At 44.4% G+C, this 18,744-nt stretch overlaps 1 protein-coding gene across 1 annotated transcript in view; it reads right to left on the bottom strand.

Moving 5' to 3' along the window:
• SLC16A10 (solute carrier family 16 member 10) overlaps positions 1-17,743 on the bottom strand; it is a 144,865-nt gene extending 127,122 nt beyond the window's left edge. Inside the window, exon 1 of the mRNA XM_056566335.1 lies at positions 17,036-17,743. Within this exon, the coding sequence (XP_056422310.1) occupies positions 17,036-17,414 (379 nt within the window). The 5' untranslated portion in view covers positions 17,415-17,743. The remainder of the gene's footprint in view (positions 1-17,035) is intronic.
• Positions 17,744-18,744: the final 1,001 nt, after the last annotated feature.

Here is an 18,744-nt window from a genome sequence, read left to right as displayed (position 1 = left end):
CTGTGTGGTTCTGGGATTTTTGCTCCCCATTCTTGCGATCATTTTGACCCCACAGGGTGAGATCTTGCGTGGAGCCCCAGATCGAGGGAGATTATCAGTGGTCTTGTACGTATTCCATTTTCTGATAATTGCTCCCACAGTTGATTTCTTCACACCAAGATGCTTGCCAATTGCAGATTCAGTCTTCCCAGCCTGGTGCAGGTCTACAATTTTCTTTCTGGTGTCCTTCGACAGCTCTTTGGTCTTGGCCATAGTGGAGTTTGTAGTGTGACTGTTTGAGGTGTCTTTTATGCTGATAACAAGTTCAAACAGGTGCCATTAATACAGGTAACCAGTGGAGGACAGAGGAGACTCTTAAAGAAGAAGTTACAGGTCTGTGAGAGACAGAAATCTTGCTTGTTTTTAGGTGACCAAATACTTATTATCCACCATAATTTGCAAATAAATTCTTTAAAAATCAGACAATGTGATTTTATGGATTTTTTTTCTCATTATGTCTCTCATAGTTGAGGAATACCTATGATTAAAATTACAGGCCTCTCTCATCTTTTTAAGTGGGAAAACTTGCACAATTGGTGGCTGACTAAATACACATACATACAATGGGGTAATAGGACTCTGCATAAGGTCTATAAATCCTTTAAATAAATATTGTATATAGTATAATTTCTTAAAAAAGTATTTCATGGTGCTTCACTAGGCCCCATTCTATTCATGCTTTTATCAGCATACCACAAAATAGGTTTTCCAGCATATTCCATGGTGTGAATTTTTAAAGACCAAAGGTAGTCTACTAGTTACTACAATCTGTCTATTTCACAAACATATTCTTTTATTTTGTATTCTAAAGACTACGCTTGCAAATAAACAAATTACTGTACTTAGTCACTTAACAATGAATGGGTACATCACAGGGATGGTACATTATATATTGGAATACCTTTTTGTTGGTAACGAAATGTTTACTGACTATTTAACCCATAAAACTGATGTAAGAGGGCCAGAGTTGTCTGCTGCCACTCGCTGTATTAGAACTGTTTTAGGTGAGTCTTCACTGAGCTGCCTGCTAAAGCCTTTACTGAGATAACTACCACCAGCACAGAGATGGTCATATAACACAGTCTATCAATAAAGCTACGCCATAGGCATCAGCCTCTTCTATCCCATCTATCCCTGACCCCCTCCCTGCCTTAAATTTTTTTTTGTACTATGGTAGAAATGCCTTTTTGTCTGCCTGGTAGTGTGCTCACTACCAGGCAGACTTCCCCAGCAGGCACAACGTCACTGATGCCTGCTGGGGCCGACACTTCTGCCCTTAGTTCACCTATACAGGGTGCCTCCAGCTGTTTCACCACTACAACTCCCAGCTTGCCCTGACATCTATTGGCTGTCAGGGCATGCTGGGAGTTGTAGTGGTGAAACATCTGGAGGCAGCCTGTGTTGAAAATGAAAACTTTATGGCCATGGCGCTACCCCGAACCCCGCTCTCAGTCCCCCCTGAACACCGCCCCCCGCTCTCAGTCCCCCAAACCCCGCTCTCAGTCCCCCGAACCCCGCTCTCAGTCCCCAGAACCCCTCTCTCAGTCCCACAAACCCCGCTCTCAGTCCCCCAAACCCCGCTCAATCCCCAAACCCCGCTCCCAGTCCCCCGAACCCCGCTCTCAGTCCCCCGAACCCCGCTCCCCGCTCTCAGTCCCCCGAACCCTGCTCCCCGCTCTCAGTCCCCCGAACCCCGCTCTTAGTCCCCCGAACCCCGCTCTGTCCCCCAAACCCCGCTCTCAGTCCCCCGAACCCCGCTCCCTGCTCAGTCCCCCAAGCCCCACTCTCAGTCCCCCGAACCCCACTCTCAGTCCCCCAAACCCCACTCTCAGTCCCCTGAACCCCGCTCTCAGTCCCCCGAACTCCACTCTCAGTCCCCCGAACCACGCTATCAGTCCCCCGAACCCCGCTCCCAGTCCCCCGAACCCCGCTCCCAGTCCCCAGTCCCCCGAACCCCGCTCTCAGTCCCCCGAACCCCGCTCTCAGTCCCCCGAACCCCGCTCCCAGTCCCCCGAACCCCACTCCCAGTCCCCCCAAACCCCGCTCCCAGTCCCCCGAACCTTGCTCTCAGTCCCCCGAACCCTGCTCTTAGTCCCCCGAACCCCACTCTGTCCCCCCGAACCCCGCTCTGTCCCCCAAACCCTGCTCTCAGTCCCCCGAACCCCGCTCCCTGCTCAGTCCCCCAAACCCCACTCTCAGTCCCCCGAACCCCGCTCTCAGTCCCCCAAACCCCACTCTCAGTCCCCCGAACCCCGCTCTCAGTCCCCCAAACCCCGCTCTCAGTCCCCCGAACCCCGCTCCCTGCTCAGTCCCCCAAACCCCACTCTCAGTCCCCCGAACCCCGCTCTCAGTCCCCCAAACCCCGCTCTCAGTCCCCCAAACCCCGCTCTCAGTCCCCCGAACCCCGCTCTCAGTCCCCCGAACCCCGTTCTCAGTCCCCCAAACCCCACTCTCAGTCCCCCGAACCCCGCTATCAGTCCCCCGAACCCCGCTCTCAGTCCCCCGAACCCCGCTCCCAGTCCCCCGAACCCCACTCCCAGTCCCCCAAACCCCGCTCCCAGTCCCCCGAACCCCGCTCCCAGTCCCCCGAACCCCGCTCTCAGTCCCCTGAACCCCGCTCCCCGCTCTCAGTCCCCCGAACCCCGCTCTCAGTCCCCCGAACCCCGCTCCCAGTCCCCCGAACCCCGCTCCCAGTCCCCCGAACCCCGCTCTCAGTCCCCCGAACCCCGCTCTCAGTCCCCCGAACCCCACTCTCAGTCCCCCGAACCCCACTCTCAGTCCCCCGAACCCCGCTCATACCTTTGGGCGGGACAGCAGCGGCAGCGACGTATATGCTGGGAGGCGCGGCTGGTCGGCGTGTAAAGCCGGGGAGCCAATGCGCTCTCATCGCTCGCTCCTGTCTGTCTGATTGACAGGCAGGGAGCGAGCGAAGGCTGAATGATTTAGGACCGATTGCCCGGCCGGCATCGGTTCGAATTCAAGCATGACGTCACGCCAGCTTGCAGCCGGCCACTAGGAGGGAGACCCCTAGTGGGCGGATTTCAAAATAAAAATAAAGTGTTTTAATAAATTAAAAAAATTAAAGTATATTAGAAATATGTTGTAGTACTACAACATATTAAAAAAAAAAAGTTCATGACAGTGCCCATTTAAGTTTGTTCCTCTCCTCTTTAGCCAAATTGCCTAATGTTCTCATGATGCTCCAACACCTGGACACTTGCATCTTCAAAATATTGCGACATGCCATTTACATAAATATTGTTCCTGGTGCTTCCATCTTGAATGCGCATATCATTTCAAAACTTAGCCCAATTGTACTACCAGACTAACCCTGAGACAGAAACCATACCCAACACTGTGTATGTATCGCACATACCTTAGTCAATTAACTCAGGTTCACTACTTTCTATTAGTATGCTTTTCTTTGTGTACTTGCTTCAAGGATACATCACCCTCTAAGAGCTGTGGGTGTTTAAGTAGGGTAAACATTACAACTTAATTTGTTTGGATTGCGAATAAAAAATCTGCATTTAATCAACCAAGTAAGTCTTCTCTTACATATTTCTTTGTGCACTGTAACCTATGTGCCATGCTTGTCACTGCTAAGCTTGAGCTGGGTTCCCATTTTTCTGGCAATCTGGAGCCGTTTCAGATGGGAACACTGGATGCAATAAGCTGGATCCATTGCAATTGGCATCCAATCTGTTGGCCCATAAGCGAAAATAGGTCATATCTATGGATGATTCAGCAAAGTTTCTCTCCAATGTGGTTGCAAAACTTTTTAAAATCCGCACAAACACACAATTGCTGAACAGAGGCAAACTTGGCCTTAATATATGTTGAGCTATACAGAAATTAAGATAAAGAGCCAGCCCTTAATTCCTTCCACTAGACATGTGATGTACTAGAGAAGCAATACTGCTCAACAAGTGCCAAAACCATTTAAAATCATAGCATAGTCAGAGGCCTGGAACTCTATAAAATGGAATGTATTAGAGTGGGAGGCTGTTCTGTCAGCAACAGATATTGTTAAAGGGGTACTCCGACCATAGACCTCCTATAAGATGTCTGATCACAGGGGGTCCGACCACTGAGGCCCCACATGATTTCCAGGCCGGCACCGCAGCATTCTGAACAAGGACCGGCAATGCAGCATTCTGAACATGATAGCCGTCACGCCTCCTCCCATAGACATGCATCGAGGGGGTGTGTCTCCGTCTGTCATCCGGCACGGATAGGGGATAAGATGTCTAGGGGTGGAGTACCCCTTTTAAATCTTTCATAGATTTTAAAAACTGTAAAGGTTCAGCCATTCTTAGTGCAGTTAAGAGCCATGTGGCCTCTATGTGCTATGTAAAGCATCCTTCTTTCCCTTTTTACAATTTGGGTCAAATTCACTCAACTTGACCCGGGCAAATATGCTGCAGTTAGAGATTAGCAGTGGTACAGCAGTAGTACAGAAAACAGACAGTCTGTGCCAGTGATGGCAAACCTATTGCACAGCAATGAGAGGAAAAAGCAGTACTAAAAAGATGGGAGTTGCCAGTTCACCGTCAATAGCCAGCAGCATTCTCAGTACATCCCAGTCATAGAGCATGGGAGTATTCAGATACACCAAATCGCTAAAGAACACATGGTGAGATGTGAGCATGTTTCATCAAAGCAATATAATGGTGCCAGGTACATGGTAAGAAACTAGGGCTGCCTGCCAATTACTAGCAACTGCACCTAATCAGAAATAATTTACAAGTGAGCCATGAGATTACTGGAGAGAAGGATCAACATTTCTTATTTCTTATCTGCCTACTCCGATTTGTAATACTCAACATATCCAATTGATCAAAAGAATTTACTCTAAGTTATAAAACGAAGGAAAAATGAATCTATGAGTCATGATGAACTCTGAACTCTAAAGTAACCAACTGCAAAGAAATCATTTTGAACAACAGCATTTTTGCTTGGGTCAGAGTAGAAAGACAGATGTGTAGAAAATCCTTATGCATGCAATAAGATTTCTGCATTTTATTTCAAATAATGACATCAGATGGGAATGATGCCAATGTCTACAATCCTGCAATCCCAGGATTCCATATCAGAACCGCCTTGCTTCTAATATCCCTTGGAAGAAAATCTGCCTTGTCTCTAATTAAAACATGCTGTCTTAGCTGCACACAACCTTATTTGTGTTTAAGTAGAATTCTTCTAGAAAAGAACAAAACAATGGACCCAATTCAGAAAGGTGAAGCCTGCACTGTGTAAACTACCTATGTTCTATTTCTGTATGTCTGATATGTCCATTTCTACAGAGCAGACCCATGTTTACACCCACTCAGTCCTATCTTCGATAATTTCTGGGGGGGAAACTCAGAATCAAAATCCTTTGGGTCCGCCCTTCTGGTCAAACAAAGTTTTGCAGAGTAAAATATTATTTTTGCAAGCTGGAGTGAAATAAAGTAAATTTGAGCTAACCACTAGTTTATTTTATCTCATGAATATCACCTCTCTGCCCAATTCCCATAAATACAAAATGGCATGCAAAACTATAATGCAATAATGCACAAGAACAATGGTTCTCAATTGATCAGTTCGGACAACAATGTGTTTCCATGTTTTAATAAAAAAAAGTCACAGCTCTTTCTCAAATGTCCTACTAGGGTGAAGGTAAGAGCTAAAAGAGAGAGCTACTGCACAAGGTCTACTGTCATCTGTACAATACACAGATGACCATTTAATTACTGTATTTTTCACTGTATAAGACGCACTTTTTCTTCTCCAAAACTGGGGGGGGGGAGTTGGTGCGTCTTATAGGGCAAATACACACCTATCGCCCCGGTCCCTACGGCCATCGCGTTGATGCCCTGTATTAACCCTTCAGACACGGCTATCAAAGCTAACCGCCGAGTCTGAAGCAAAAGTGACACAAACCCGGCTGCTCAGTCGGGCCGTTCGGGACCGCCACGGTGAAATCGCGGCATCCCGAACAGCTTACAGGACACCTGGAGGGACCTTACCTGCCTCCTCGGTGTCTACTCCGTGCCGGGATCCCCTGCATGGCGGCGCTCTCCTTCGACGTCATCACGTCGTCGCGCACGCCGTCCCGTCATCCAATAGGAGGGGCGTGCGTAGCGACGTGATGACGGCGACCGAGAGCATGGATCCCGGGGAAGAAGATGTCCGGAGCGACGGGGACACCACGGGGACAGCGATGGAGCAACATCCAGGGCAGGGGTGACGGGTCCGGAGCGGCGGGGACACATGAGTATTACATCCTATCCAGTGGTCTTCAACCTGCGGACCTTTAGATGTTGCAAAACTACAACTCCCAGCATGCCTGACAGCCAACGGCTGGGTTCAGAATCTGTTGGGTTCAGAATCTTTTTTTTCTAGGTTTTGCACCTTTAATATTGGGTGCGTCTTATATGCCGATGCATCCTATAGGGCGAAAAATACAGTATATAAGCACCATGGGATATTTCACTAACGCTGCAGAATTACTGATCATTCACCGCGCCCCTCCCTATTAAAGTCCCTTGAAGTGATGCATGTGTCGTAACTGCATCAGGTCTGACAGGGAACACTAGAGTAGCAGCAGATTTATAGGTAAGTTATGTTTTTTATTGCCCTAGTTTAGGCCAATTTTAGCATGTTCTACATCATTTTCTAAAAATCCTGGATAACTACTTTTTTAACACAAAACTGATACTGGGAGAGTCACTAGAAGAGAAGGATCTGGGTGTACTTGTAGATCCTAGGCTACAGCGTGCAATGTCAAGCAACAGTATCTAAGGTCAGCAGGATATTGTCATGTATCAAAAGAGGCATGGACTTGCGGGACAGGGACAGAATACTACCACTCTATAAAGCATTGGTGCAACCTCCCCTGGAATAATATGCGGTTCAGTTTTGGCCATCAGTTCATAAATTGAAATGTTTAGGGGGTAATATGATCAACTTATTTAAGTATATAAATGGCCAATACAAAAAATATGGGGGAAAACTGTTTCAGGTAAAAAAAAAAAAAAACCTCAAAAGACAAGAGGGAGCTCCCTACACCTTGAAGAAAAAGTTTAGTTTCCAGGAGCGGCAAGCCTTCTTTACCATAAGAACTGTGAATGTATGGATCAGGGGTATTCTAGGAAAAAACTTTTTATTTTTTATTTCAACTGGCTCCAGAAAGTTAAACAGATTTGTAAATGACTTCTATTGAAAAATCTTAATCCTTCCAATAATTAACAGCTGCTGAAGTTGTTCTTTTCTGTCTGGCAACAGTGCTCTCTGCTGACACCTCTGCTTGTCTCGGGAACTTCAGCAGCTCATCAGTACTGAAAAGATTAAGATTTTTTAATAGAAGTCATTTACAAATCTGTTTAACTTTGTGGAGCCAGCTGATATATATATATATATATATATATAAAAAGAAGAAGTTTTTTTTTTCTTCCCCTGGATAAACCCTTTAAGGAACTGGTCCCAGCAAAAACAGTTAAAGGGGTTATCCACCATAAGGTGATTTTAGTACGGACCAGGCAGACAGTAATGGACATGCTTAGGAAGGATCTGCACTTGTCTTGGGGCTAAATGACTATGTTGTGAGATTACCATAATACTGTGGCTAGCTTTTTGTGAAATTGTATTTCCTGTTTGACTTTTCTTTTTTTGCCTACAAATCCCACAATTCCATTTTCCTCCCTCCCACACATCAGCCACCCCACCCATTGAAACATAAATGAGCTGCATCCATTCAAAAAGTCCTGTGGTTTTCAATCAGGGTGCCTACAGCTGTTGCATTAGTGGCAGATTGATCCCTCCACCCATTGAAGCAGACAGGCTCCCTGACATCAGGTGACTAGTGAGTCAGGTCTCGGCCGCATTGCAAGCTGGGAGACAGTAATTTTTGTATGCTGGTAAAAATAAATAGTGAAAATCACAGAAGAATTGTGAGAAAACCATCACACACAGGTACAGACACTATATAATGAACTACACTAACTTTACAGCCCCTGTAGCATAGGAAAATAAAAAAAAAAATCCTGGAATACCCCTTTAAGGGCTTCAAAACAGGCTTAGATACATTCTTAGAACAAAATAACATTAATGCATATGCAGAAATCTAGAACCACAAACCCTTCCCTATCACATACCCTGTAACTATAATACATGTTACAATGAAATTCATTTATCAGTGTTTTTCGGCATTTCCATTATTTTTCTGAAGATGTGGATGAAATCAGAACAGTAACCTTAAATGAACCAAGGCAGCCCCGCCAGACTTCCTATTGACTGCATACGTCCACAACAAACAGTACACTAAATCAGTTAAAATATAATAACACGGTCAATTTACATTAACTTCCATAATTCTGCACTTAACTAAATGACTAACCATGCCATATATTGCAGCTAGTGGTTTGTTTTATTTTCAGGATGATGTAATACCCATATGGAACATTCTTTCTTGTCACAGAATGAATGGTAGCTCTCTCAGCTGCTTTTTTTTTTTTTTTATACATATTGCTTACAGCTTGCAATGCCGTGGCCACATTTTATAGACCTGGTAGGAGGAAACTCATGATCCAAAGCCTGTAGTTTGGAATCTCAGAAAGTAAAACAGTAAATACATTAAAAGGATATAAAAAAAAATATACAAAATGCATGCTCAAAATTAAATCTAATGCCAACTGTAACACAGTTCCAAAAAAAATAAAAAATAAAAGACCCTTAATTTGAAGCTCAAAATCCACTCTCCCCCCAACTCATTCACAAGAGCAGAGATCTGGATTGCTGTAAGCCTGGTTTAGCTGTTCCTGTGCCTACATGTGGTAATGATGTAAAAAAAAGTCATCACTTTCTTCCACACAAAGTAATGGCTCCACGGGGATCTCCAGTGACCCTGCAGGCTATAGGCTAAAGTTTTAACCCTTGAACCTCTGAAGGAATGACTAGAAAAGTGCACACACTCTGGGTATGTTCCCACTACGGGATTTCCCACACATAATTGAGCTCGGGAATGGACGTTAACATTGGTGTAAATGGGTCTTCCGTGGACCCATTCACACTACGAAATTCTCTGCTGCTGAAATTGATCCGCTGAAAGAATAAACCTGTTCATTCTTTCGTCTGAATTGCGAGCGCACTGCATTGTCGTCAATGGTGACGGCGCAGGTCTGCGCCATCCTACTACCAAAGGATTACGTAGGCAGCTGCTAGATGGGATCTCCAAGCGGAATCCCTGATCGAAATTTCGCGAGTGGAGATTCCCCAGTGTGAACTAAGGGTCATGTGTAAAAGGGGTTTTCAAACTGAATAATAATGCACTTTTCAAAAATCAATCTGTCACACATTTAAACAGATATGACACCTGTAGCAGCGGCAGCTTTTTTAAACGTGGTTCTAAACTTTTATTGAAGTAGAATTCTAATGGTGTACAGGGGTCCCACAAATTACAATATTAATTGGTTCCAGGACGACCATTGTATGTTGAAACCATTGTATGTTGAGTCCATAACTCTATGGAAACCTGGTAATTGGTTCTGAAGCCCCAAAATGTCATCCAAAAATAGAAAAAAGTGAGGATTAAAGAAAAATAAGTAGATAACTAATATAGATAAAGCAAATCCTTACATATAAAAGTAATAAAGATCTGCTGGGAGCTGTAAATCACTGTCTATTTCAGTGTTTCTCAACCAGGGTGCCTCCAGCTGTTGTAAAACTACAACTCCCAGCATGCCCGGACAGCCGAAGGCTGTCCGGGCATGCTGGGAGTTGTAGTTTTGCAACAGCTGGAGGCATCCTCTTTGGGAAAAAATGGTCTATGTAGAGGAAAGAAGCTTCTTCAGGGTCCTGTACAGAACATGCAATGTCCTAAAAAAAGTAAAATGGAGTCGCCCTCACCTGATACCTCCCTGTACTGTAGGGGGCACCACCAGACACCAGTCAGTGCATGCACTTCAGTAATACAGGTAAAGAGTACAGAACATGTAATACCTCCCTGTACTGTAGGGGGCACCACCAGACACCAGTCAGTGCATGTACTTCAGTAATACAGGTAAAGCATACAGAACATGTAATACCTCCCTGTACTGTAGGGGGCGCTACCAGACAACAGTCAGTGCATGCACTTTAGGAATACACAGGTTTTACCAGTGAAATGCCCATTCTGATTGGTCGGTTCTTCCAGCCCTTGACACGTTTTGCAGATTCCATAGTATTGTATGTAGAGTCTGGTTTCAAGTTACAATTGTCCAAAAAACACCATTGTATGTTGAAACTAGTGTATGTTGAGGCCATTATAAGTTGAGGGATCGCTGTATTAGAGGTAGACCCTTGTCAGTACTACATTACTTTAAATGTCAGCTTTGCCTATTCTAAGTTGTTGAGTACTTTATGGACAAACAATAGAAATCTGTAATCGTTTATAGAATATACTGAAGAATAATCTTATAGAATGTTTAAGTTCTATTCCAAAAAGCTTCGAACCTCACTGGACACTGCTGCTATGTAACATCTAGAAGTAATCTGTGTTCTATTTTGGCTGCCAGGCCACTTGTGCTGGAAGTATTTATGGCTGAAGGGCTGAACACATGCCTCAGAGGCCTGCAGAGAAGTAAGCAGATCAATATAGTGGAGGAAGAGGAAGACACTGCTGGAATTCCACAAAACATGAGCAATGTAGGAGTCTGCACTTATCCCAAGAGGGGGTCACTGCATCTCCTTGCTGAGCGCTCAATACTTCTGCAGACAGAGCCTAAGCATATGGCAATAGCTGCACAAATCCCACCAATGCTAGTGTGTTATCAAGAGCGAAACCCATACGGCAGCCAAAATCATATTGGCTTTCACGCCAGAGAATGCTAAGAGAGCACGCAATATCACTGAATGATAGATGATATAGATATTTACATAGTCAAATGAGGCACACTAAGATAAATACATATAGGTAGAAATATGCTGTGCAGTAAACTAACTATTTTCACCAAAAAGCACTGGACACAGAAATTATACAAAATGGATAATGCTTTTATTGAAGAAACATGATTAAAAAAAAAAAAACATAATTCATGTATAAACCCCCTCCCACCTCCACAGAAACAAAAACTGCACACCCAGGGGAGAAGAGTTAACAGTAAGGCAAACATAAAGTGAATTGGCATACATGTCAGCCTTGGCTAATATAGGATAAAAATGCATGGAAGGGAATACGAATAAAGGGATACATAATAATCAATTTTAGCATAGGAGCCATAATAAATATGCCAACTTTACAACAAAAAAGAAAAAAGGAGGTCAGTCACAGTATCTATAGTAAAAAGATTCTCACCCAGGGGTGTGTGTGGACCCCAATGCACGTTTCACTCTCCTGAGCTACATAGGTACAAGGCATGATCGAAATAGATATAGATAATAAAGATGTAAGATAGATGACAGAAAACATAAACATTACAGATGAATGTATAGATCAGTGTTTTCCAACCAGGGTGGCTCCAGCTGTTGCAAACCTATAAATCCCAGCATGCCCGGACAACCAAAGGCTGCAGTTTTGCAACAGCTGGAGGCACCCTGGTTGGGAAACACTGGTATAGATAACTATAAGATAACTATGAAACTGATAGACAACATAAATATTAGATAAATTACTATATATAGTCAGATATTAGATGATAGATAGATTGATAGATGTGGCCCTGGGCAAAATTGCCCATTTTATTCCTCACACAGTAATAGCTCTCCCTTTTAACGCTCCACGCTGTAAGGCTAGGATTCCACTTCGTCTGACGTTTTTTCTGGCGTTTTTGCCTTTGAGTTGAAACTGCATTTCTGACCCATTTGGCGTTTTTTTTAAATGTGTTGGGTACCAAAAAAAAAAAAAAAAAAGATGCAGTAGGGATGGGGAAATTTTTATTTAACCCCTTAAGGACCAAGGACGTACCGGTACGTCCTTGGTCCTGCTCTTCTGATATAACGCGGGGTTACACAGTAACCCCGCGTCATATCACGGCGGGCCCGGCGTCATAGTGAAGCCGGGACCCGCCTCTAATAGCACGCAGCGCCGATCGCGGCGCCGCGCGCTATTAACCCTTTAGCCACGTGCTCAGAGCTGAGCCGCGCGGCTAAAAGTGAAAGTGAAAGTTCCCGGCTAGCTCAGTCGGGCTGTTCGGGATAGCCGCGGCTAATCGCGGCATCCCGAACAGCTGACAGGACAGCGGGAGGGCCCCTTCCTGCCTCCTCGCTGTCCGATCGCCGAATGACTGCTCAGTGCCTGAGATCATGCGGCAGAATCGTTGATCACTGGTTTCTTATGAGAAACCAGTGATCAATGATGAAGATCAGTGTGTGCAGTGTTATAGGTCCCTATGGGAGCTATAATACTGCAAAAAAAAAAGTGAATAAAGATCATTTAACTCCTCCCCTATTAAAAGTTTGAATCACCCCCCTTTTCCAATAAAAAAAAAAACACAGTGTAAATAAAAATAAACATATATGGTATCACCGCGTGCGGAAATGTCCGAATTATAAAAATATATCATTAATTAAACCGTTCGGTCAATGGCGTGCGCGCAAAAAAATTCCAAAGTCCAAAATAGTCCATTTTTGGTCACTTTTTATATCATTTAAAAATGAATAAAATCATCAATAAGTCCTATCAATGCAAAAACGGTACCGTTAAAAACTTCAGATCACGGCCCAAAAATTGAGCGCTCATACCGCCCCATACACGGAAAAATAAAAAAGTTATAGGGGTCAGAAGATGACAATTTTAAACGGTAAAATTTTCCTGCATGTAGTTCTGATTTTTTTCCAGAAGTCCGACAAAATCAAACCTATATAAGTAGGGTATCATTTTAATCGTATGGACCTACAGAATAAAGATAAGGTGTCATTTTTACCGAAAAATTTACTACGTAGAAACAGAAGCCCCCAAAAGTTACGAAACAGCGTTTTTTTTTTCAATTTTGTTGCACAATGATTTTTTTTCCCGTTTCACCGTAGATTTTTGGGCAAAATGACTGACGTCATTACAAAGTAGAATTGGTGGCGCAAAAAATAAGCCATCATATGGATTTTTAGGTGCAAAATTGAAAGAGTTATGATTTTTTAAAGGCAAGGAGCAAAAAACGAAAATGCAAAAACGGAAAAAACCCCGGTCCTTAAGGGGTTAAAGGACATTTTTATTTTTTTATAATGAACTTTTAATTAATTTTTAATAAAGTGTGTATGTGTGCTTCACTTTTTTTCTCTATTTTTTTTTTTTTTACATTTCTAGGTAGTACTACTACTCCCAGCATGGAACAGAGAAAAGAAAAAAAAAGTGAAAAACACACACACTACATTTTTATTATTGTCGGCTACATTTTTAGTGCCCTGCCCGCCCACATAAATTGATCCCTGTTTAAAAATTAACAAAAATTGTGTTATAAAAAAGATAAATTTCGTTAAATACAAATTTTTCCATCACTACTGTATCTTTTTTAGAATTTTTTTCAATGATACCCTACGAAATTTGATTAAAAAAGGTATCTCCATCACTTTTTTGGATCGCTAAAGTCCAAAAGAGAATAAAAACTGCCTGCAAAAACACCACTGTTAAAACCCACATGGCGTTTTTCTTGGCTTTTTTTTTTTTGCTCCAATAGACTTCTACGGGAGAAAAACGCCACGATTTCAGGGGAAAAAAACACCATAGGCTCAACATGCTGCGATTTTGCAAAACCGCCAAGGAGCTGAAAACGCCAAAAAAGAGTGAAAAAACTCAAAGAGGATTTAAAAGAAAAAACACCAAACTGAAAAACGCCAAGTGGAAAAAGAATTTTTGCGATTTCTCATTGATTTACATCTAACATCTGGCCGCAGTGTTTTTTGGCCCCAAAAAAACGCCATGTGGCAGAATTGGCGTTGCCCCCCCCCCCCCCCCCGCAAAAAAAAGTGGAATTTCAGCCTAAGGGTGCGTTCACATGCTATTACTAGCAGCGGGTTGCCTGCTGCAGGAATCACGCTGCGAGTTACGCTACCATTGATTTAAATGGGTCCAGACAGTCCGCAATAGTGTCTGATTTGCAGACTGTTCGCGGACCCATTCAAATGAATAGTAGCGTAACTCACAGCGGGTTTCCCGCAGCGAGAAACCCACTGCTAGTTACTAGCACGTTACTAAGGCTGGAATTCCACTTTTTTGTTTTTCTGGCAGTTTTTGGAAAATGGCCACTGCAGTTTTTGAGCCAAAGCCAGAAGTGTATTCAAAAGGAATGGGAAATATAATGGAAGGAATTATACTTCTTCGTTATGGATCCACTTCTGACTTTGGCTCAAAAACTGCAGTGGCAGTTTACAAAAAACTGCCAGAAGAAAAACCAAGTGGAAACTTAGCCTAATAATGTCCACGTTTATGCCCCTTACTGTGTAATAATGTGTGCCTCATACAGCATTATAATGCCCCTACACCTGACACCTATTTACACCACTGTATTGTCTGCCTAAGCACTGTATACCTTATACCAAAAACAAGTTGGTAATCATCAGGTGCGCAAGCAAGAGTGGGAACATGAAGGAGGCAGGAGAGCGCGGCGAGCTAGCTCCCTGCCTGCATAGTGCAGAGCAATACAACTAGAAGACTAAAGGCCTATAATGCAGGCTATACGTCATTCATTTTATCTAAGTGACCCCGCATTCAATGCTGTTCACCTGCACTATAACCCTGTATATTGGGTTTAGTGAGGATAAACAGTCAGTCCGTTTCCCTTTAAGGCCATAACCCAAACATATATTATAAGCTCCAAATTCAAGATCTATAGTGAAAAACAATCTGTACCATATGAAGTAAACATGCCCTAAATATATGTTCAGACATTACAGAACATTTATTTATCTTGAAATCCATGATAATTTACAGTACAATACATGTAGATGGGGAAAAATCCATACAGAGTTCAGGGCACGCTACAGATTTCAATCCTGCCAAATGTTGTGGATTTTGCTGCATCTGAATGTGCCCTCAGGTTCTCATACACAACACTGTCTTTTTAGCCTACAATTTACTGTTATTTACAGATACACAGTTTTTTTTATGTACAAACCAGAAAACACATGCATTAAAGTGTAAGCATATGGGTATATACTTTGGTATAGTATCAACTTGGCTTGTATTCTATTTATGATGAATATTTTTTACAGATGCATCAAAGTTCACAGCTGACACATTTTATCCTGACACATGGTTTACCTTTTATTGTTCATATTGTTTTCTACATAGACATATAGGTCTGTATGTACTTTTACTGAGAAAAGTTTACTCCCTATACATCCCCACACTCACAATACTCCCTATGCCCCCCCCCCACAATACTCCCTATGCAGCCCCTACACATGTAATGCTACCTATGCCCCCCACATGTCATGCTACCTATGCCCCTCCACACATGTAATGCTACCTATGCCCCACACACAATACTCCCTATGCCCCCCACACATGTAATGCTACCTATGCCCCACACACAATACTCCCTATGCCCCCCACACATGTAATGCTACCTATGCCCCACACACAATACTCCCTATGCCCCCCACACATGTAATGCTACCTATGCCCCACACACAATACTCCCTATGCCCCCCACACATGTAATGCTACCTATGCCCCACACACAATACTCCCTATGGCCCCCACACATGTAATGCTACCTATGCCCCACACACAATACTCCCTATGCCCCCCACACATGTAATGCTACCTATGCCCCACACACAATACTCCCTATGCCCCCCACACATGTAATGCTACCTATGCCCCCACACACAATACTCCCTATGCCCCCCACACATGTAATGCTACCTATGCCCCCCCCCACAATACTCCCTATGCCCCCACACACATGTAATGCTACCTATGCCCCCCCACAATACTCCCTATGCCCCCCCACACACATGTAATGCTACCTATGCCCCCCCACACACACACAATACTCCCTATGCCCCCCACACATGTAATGCTACCTATGCCCCCCCCACAATACTCCCTATGCCCCCACACACACATGTAATGCTACCTATGCCCCCCCCCCCACACACACAATACTCCCTATGCCCCCCACACATGTAATGCTACCTATGCCCCCCCCCCACAATACTCCCTATGCCCCCACACACACATGTAATGCTACCTATGCCCCCCCCCACACACACACAATACTCCCTATGCCCCCCACACATGTAATGCTACCTATGCCCCCCCACATGTAATGCTACCTATGCCCCCACACATGTAATGCTACCTATGCCCCCCCCCCCCACACACACACAATACTACCTATGCCCCCACACATGTAATGCTACCTATGCCCCCCACACATGTAACGCTACCTATGCCCCCCACACATGTAATGCTACCTATGCCCCCCACACATGTAATGCTACCTATGCCCCCCACACATGTAATGCTACCTATGCCCCCCGCCCCCCACAATACTCCATATGCCCCCACACACACATGTAATGCTACCTATGCCCCCCCCCCCACACACACACAATACTCCCTATGCCCCCCACACATGTAATGCTACCTATGCCCCCCCACATGTAATGCTACCTATGCCGCCCCACATGTAATGCTACCTATGCCCCCACACATGTAATGCTACCTATGCCCCCCCCCCACACACACACACAATACTACCTATGCCCCCACACATGTAATGCTACCTATGCCCCCCACACATGTAATGCTACCTATGCCCCCCACACATGTAATGCTACCTATGCCCCCCACACATGTAATGCTACCTATGCCCCCCACACATGTAATACTACCTATGCCCCCCACACATGTAATGCTACCTATGCCCCCCGCCCCCCACAATACTCCATATGCCCTTATACATCAGGTAACCCAGCTAATGTATAAGTTATGACTTTAGCACAAAGAGCAGACGTGATGTCAGAGTTATGTGTAAGAACAAAGAGAAGAGTAACTTGTGCCCCCCATTCTCCCCACGTGTTGTACCCCACTCACCTGTCTTGAACATGAGCTGGGGGTCATTATCGGAGCCAAACTCCTTCACCAGGACCACGAAGAGGACCCCGCAAGCGTTCTGGACGCCAAACACTGAGCCATTACACCACATGGCAGACAGCATAACAATCCAGCCCCAGCCTCCCTCCGGCGGGGTGAACTCGGTGCCCTGTCCGGTGCCGGTGGTGGTGGCCTCAGGGGCTTCCAGCTTCTTGTCTTCATCCCCTGGCCCGGAGGTCCACTCCCCGTTCTCTTTCTTCTCCTCCAGGTTGACAGGGGAGCTCTCGTCTTCTGCTGGGCTCTGCTCTTCTGTCGGGACATAATTAGGCGACTCCTCGGTCCCCAGGTCTTCCTGACCATGGGCTTTGTCGTCTGTCATCTCTGTAGCCGCTTTATCGCAATAGACTTAGGACAGACAGCGGCCACAACAGGAAGAGAAGTCCTGTGCTGTGTCTCCTGTCATACACCGACAGCAGGGAAGGATCCTGGGTGCAGTCACCTCTCAGTCCTCCTTAGTGCAGTCACCTCACTACTTCAGAGTCAGTCTAGGAGGTGACCAGAACTTGGTAGGAAGGAGTTATAGGACGCAGTGACTTCCAGGTACCAATGGGCCCCTGTACCTGCAGCTCTCCTGCCCCCTCGCGTGTCCTGTCACCTCGGACACAGCTACTGCTTGTACTTTCGATCGAGGTCCCATGTTTTTTAAGGGAAAACCTCTGGAAGGGGCGTGGTTACCGACAGGGGCGTGTACACTAAATCCCCGCCCCTATCCACTGCACGGGAGGGGAGCTTATATGTGGCAGGAGCAGCTGTTCAGAAAGAGGAAATGTCATGTAAACCGTCATTGTCAGCACAATGGGCAGCCTGTCACATAATACATTCACTGATAGCGCTAAGCCTCCCTTCCTTCTCTCTGAGGAAGTTTGGATAATCTCAAGTTTTACCTCGTGGTAAAGGGCCAACTAAATACTTTTCTTCCTAAGGCTAGGTTCACATCTGCCTTTGACATACAGTTAACCACTTCACGACCCTTTCAATTTTGATTTCTGTCTTATCTTCCTCCTCACCCATAACTTTATTTCCAATGACAAAGCTGTATTAGGGTTAATGTTTTTGTCAGACAAGTTGTACTTTTCATACTTTATTTGATAATATACGGGGACATTTATCATTGTTGCTTAGGTAAGAGAGTTCTGTAGTTTTAATAATTTTTTTTAAATATTTTGCTTTCATTTTGCTTATGTGTGACGTATCTATCATACTATCTCTGGAGGTTGATAAATTTGGCTCACATGAGCAAAAACCAATAAATCAATTTAAAACACCACTTCTTTAGCACACATTAGACTGCTTTCACACTATAAAGTTCTTCTGGTTTATAGAGCCGTTATAATGTTCCGTTATGAAAACCCTTAAAAACGGGCGTTACAAAATCCCATATGGCCGTTACAAAATCCCATTAGAGTCTATGGGATTTTTACATTATCCGTTTTAACCTGTCATAGCCCATTATTACTAACAGACGTTATTTGTAACGAGAAAAAAACGGTACATGCGCTATTTTTCTCCCATCACAAAATAACGTCCGTTACTAATAACGGGCTATGACGGGTTAAAACTGATAATGGAAAAATCCCATAGACTTTAATGTATGGGATGGGACTTTAATGTATGGGATTTTGTAACAGCCATTTTTAAAGGTTTTCATA

The sequence above is a fragment of the Hyla sarda genome, chromosome 3 (assembly GCF_029499605.1).
Source record: "Hyla sarda isolate aHylSar1 chromosome 3, aHylSar1.hap1, whole genome shotgun sequence".
NCBI classification, from domain to species: Eukaryota; Metazoa; Chordata; class Amphibia; order Anura; family Hylidae; genus Hyla; species Hyla sarda.
Note: the sequence above shows the minus strand (reverse complement) of the source record. Positions and strands in the feature narration are given on the sequence as shown.